The 4,439-nt window shown below is 49.1% G+C and overlaps 1 protein-coding gene across 1 annotated transcript; it reads right to left on the reverse strand.

Moving 5' to 3' along the window:
- Positions 1-4,107, reverse strand: CSUI_005078 (uncharacterized protein; the record flags this gene model as incomplete). Its single annotated transcript, XM_068065257.1, has 2 exons — positions 1,073-4,107; positions 1-315 (listed from the first exon to the last, which is right to left on the reverse strand). Coding segments are annotated over exons 1-2 (2,341 nt in total), but the record flags the coding sequence as incomplete, so codon positions are not given.
- Between the last annotated feature and the right edge of the window lie 332 nt (positions 4,108-4,439).

The following is a 4,439-nucleotide window of genomic DNA, read 5'->3' on the forward strand; positions in this document are numbered from 1 at the left end:
AGCATCGACGAACCCTCTCCGTCTCCTCATACGTCCGTGTCTTCTCCTGTTCAGCAAGCTTCAAGGTATCCTTGAGTGTTCGCGCCTCTGTCACAGAGGCCCAATGTTTCTCTTCTTCCTCTCGTAACCTCTCCTGAACTTCTCTATACTCTTGCTGAATCCTTTCGAGTTCCTTGGACCGATCTTCTACCTCCTTCTGTAAACGTTTCGCATGCGCCTCTTGTTGCTGTATCTGCCTCTGTAATCTCACATACATCGATGGAGTGGGCTGTCCACTGCTTGCTTCACTTGGAGAAGCCTCTGAAGATGGCGACGCTGAATGAACGTACGCACCGTCACCCCGTCAGCAGAATAGAAGGAAAACAGACGAGAGACAAAAACAGATGAGTGTCAAACAAACGGATGTAAGAAAATAGGGACTCCAGTCCATTAAAGACTTCTAAAGGGGTATACAGCAAAGCCATCCAAATGACGTACTACCACTCAAATCACCTCTAGAGTGTCGCCCTAGTCTATGAAGAAGTCGCTTTAGATTCCCTACCCTGGAACGTCCCACAGCGCACTGTAGACATACGCGAGAGAACAGCAAGTGACTTCTCGACATCAGTGGCTATACACCAGGAACTCTTTTCGTCTGATGGCTCTCTCTCCTTCTCTCCTCGCTGTCGGATCATATGTTCTCTTCTACGTGCATGTCTCTACACGGTCTTAACACACGTATCTTCTCATGATTCTTGCTTCGGAAAGCGGAATCTTTCTCTTCGTCATGTGGCCTCCATATACCCGTCACTCTGTTCTTTCAGTACTGCTGGCAAAGACTACAGACAGACCTGCCAACGGACGCAGTTTCAGCTATGAAGAATTTACAGAGCAACCTGTATACTTGTAGACACCGGAACACCTCGTATACATGATGTATAATGCGATGACAGCAAGGACTCCTTCTTCTACATACATATAGGTGTACAGGTAGATGTGCATGAGACCCTTGAATATCATATACAGAGCATGCAGGGGCCAAGCCTGATAAAGATGTGCTTAAAGCAATACACGAAAGAACTCGAGAACTTACCAAGTAGCAAATCAATCGATTTTTTCTGTACATCTCTCCGTACTCTGTTACTATCCGTTTCTTCTAAATCGACTCCTTCTCTCTTTGCATGACCTGTCTCCCGCCTTCTTCCTTTCAACCCGACTGCGGCAGGAGGATGTCGTGATGGATGCCCACTGGGTGGATAGGTAGTCTCTAACGTCCTGCTAGTCATACGACTGGCCACTTCTTCTTCTTTCTCTCCCTTACAAACTATAGCAGCCGCCGCAGCTCGAAGCACGGCGTCTGAAGAAGAAGCAGGAGGAACTGGGGCGTCATGAACGGGAGACGAAGACAAGCAAGAAGAAGCAGAAGACATATGTGGAGTTTGTTGTCGGAGAGCTTCTGCCCGGATCAGTCCTTTAACCTTCTCCCTTCCTTCTGTCTCATTCACTTTCTCTCCTTCAACTCGACGAGAATCTTCTTCACTTTCGTCCCCGCGAGAGGCTTCACAGTCCGTTCTTCCATTGTGTTCTTTTCCTATAACAGTCTCTTCACGACTTCGAATATCCGTCCCTTCACTCTCTCTCTCCTCTGTCCTTTCTTCATGTAGTGTCTCTACGATCGGTCTTGCTGCTGTGTCCGTCGCAGGTTCGATTCCTATCTTTCCTTCTTCCTTTAGATCTTCCCCTTCGGATGCCCTCGTCCCGTCATCGCCGCCCTCTGTCCGCTCTCTGTCATCTGCTCTTGGGTTTTCTTCTCTCAAGCCTATCAAACCCTCTGCTGGTCTCCTCTCTGAGGGGGTGCTTTCCTCGTCTCTTTCCGAAGTAAGAGACTCACCGAGATCGCCGAACGCACAAGTTTGGTGCCTCTCGCCCTCCTTTCTTTGAATAGAATTCTCCGTCTTCACTTCCTCCTCCTCTCCTGCTTCAACAGTACTCTCCTTCTTCTCTTCCTTGTCTTCTTTACTTTCAATAATCCTCTCCTTCTCCTCTTCCTCTTCGGTCTCCTCCTCGGCTCTCTCTCTCAAGGCCGATCCACCAAGACATTCAACCATACAGCTTCCTTCTTTCGCAGAAGCGCCATCTGGCTTAGTCCTCTTCTCTTGATGTTCTCCTCCCTCTGTCTCCCCTTCTGAGACATGATCTGACGGAGGTCCATCCGTGTGTGTGGGCCTCACTTCCTTTCTTTCAGAAGGCGAATGAGAGAAGAGAGGAGTATCTGAGAGAACTGCCGGAGCCTCGCAATGATGCGAAGCTTCCTCGATCATCTGTGAAGAATCGACGCCGGTCGGAGAGGACGTAGGTACCAGGCAACTAGACGAGGAAGAAGCGGCAGAGAGCCGAGAATTAGAAGACGATGAAAAAACATTATCTAACTCTCGAACAAGGGAGAGAGACGGAAGGTGGGGGTGAGAAGGAGACGGATCAGAAAGGGGGAGTAAATTCGACTGTATTTCTTCTACATCGGAGGATAAACAGTGAGACGAACAGGCCGGCTGAGGATCAGAGGGAGAAGCACCACGCGGGTCTCCATGAGTGGAGATCGAATTCAGTCTGTTCCCCTTAGAAACATCCCAGTCCGAGACACACAAGTTAGCGCCATCCTCTGTTGATGCCATGAGAAAGATTCCTTTGGTTTCACGTGCTTGGCCCTGTTGAGTCCCTTCTTTCTCTTCAGTTTCATCTCCTGCGTGTTGTTCTTCACCATCTGTCTCTGATACGCTCGGTCTTGGAAGGAACTCTTCCCTCTTTCCCTCCTCTGCATGCGGTTCTCTCTGGCCTTGTCCTTCTTTTGTCGAAGTCTGTATCTCTCCAGGAGGGAGAGCAGGTTTACAGTTTATATCTTTCTTTTCTTTCTCTTCATCTCGTCGTCTCTCTTCGTCCACGCGAAACAAATCAAGTAACGTGTGCGGAGAAACCTCGACAGCAGGGAAGTGTTGCGAAGCATATCCTTCATGAGAGACAACACCATGGATTCTCTCTTTTTCTCCAGTCCGATCTGACTCTACGTCACTATCATCCAAGAAGAAAAACCCCTCCCGCGAAACTTCTTCTGGTTCCTGCATGATCTCTATTGATTCACGAGCCCAGGGTGCGGTTCTTGTACGTAAGTGACATGCTACTAGACTGAATAAATAAACATGTACTAGATCTCAAGTTGCCCATCATCCCTCCTTATAGAAGAAGACGTGCCTGCCTTAGATCTCTATTGAAGTTTTCATCCTCTATATAGAAAGGATCTATACGAGAAGCTCTCACCCTTCCCTTTATACAGTTGAAGAGGATAGAGCCTCTGAGTTCCAAACACTTCCGCCTGTTTACGAGAAAGTCTGTCTCCCGACGTGAAAAGGTAAAAAAAGACGATCATCTCGATCTGATCTCTTCACCCTTTACATCATTCTTCTCTCGTGTCCGATTGTTAACAGGAAGAGATGAACTGCTTAATCACTCCTTTCCAGCTCTACCTAAACTCTACCCTTCCTTTGTCTCAGGTCTTTTTTTCTCATCGTCTTTTACTTCGAATTAGAGCTCATCTCCCCCTCCTCAGAAACCTCCCCGCTGATGTTACTAGTGTAGACGTAGTAACTGAATCAAGCTTGAGAAGTCCTTTCGCCAAGGAAGCTCGAGTAGTGAACTGCTGTCGGATCCACAACGGGGACAGAAGCCACCCGGCAGCATCAGACGAGGAACTCATGCACGCGACGATCGAAAACCTCATCCTGCGGCCTAGATGCGCGGAGCTGCACAGGCCTAAGTAGAATATTAGCCGCTGGCAAACGAAACGACGCTGAGAGGCTCCACGTGATATTCTTGATTGCGAATTCCCGGGGCATTATACATCATCGTACGTCGTAGAGATCAACGAAGTGTGCGGTCATGCTGAACTGTTGACGGAAGGATGAGGAAAGAAACAGACCCGTCACGTACACAAAGCGAGGCACCCCACCAACAGAAATGAGCACGGGAGAAGGGAAATCAATGGGTCTCACCCAGCCGCAGGAACACAAGGAAGCCAAAAATCTTCAGGCATGCAAACAGAATCCTACACAAGGGGAGGGTACTCATAATCCACCCCCCCCCCCGCATGAGGGGGCTCCTTTCTCTGGGTGCGTGTTGACTCTTTTTTCATTAGCGTTGACCAGCAGAAAACTGAATTACTTAGGTACGAGCGGACTCCTTCAAGGTGGGGACGAGACAAGCGTGCGTTGTGGGTACACGCTTTGCCGACTCCGGTGCGGCCCGCCACAAGTGGTCTTGTACTGTGGAGCTTCATCAAGTCCAACCACGCCGCCGACTTCGCTCCCGAACGGAATGTGCATGCCCTGAAGAGTCGACGCTAGATTCGGCGGGGGAAGAAAATGATTAGATTGAGCCGAAGCGCGAGAGACGGTGCAGCAATCGATTTT

This window comes from Cystoisospora suis, assembly GCF_002600585.1.
Source record: "Cystoisospora suis strain Wien I chromosome Unknown contig_2436, whole genome shotgun sequence".
Lineage (NCBI taxonomy): Eukaryota > Apicomplexa > Conoidasida > Eucoccidiorida > Sarcocystidae > Cystoisospora > Cystoisospora suis.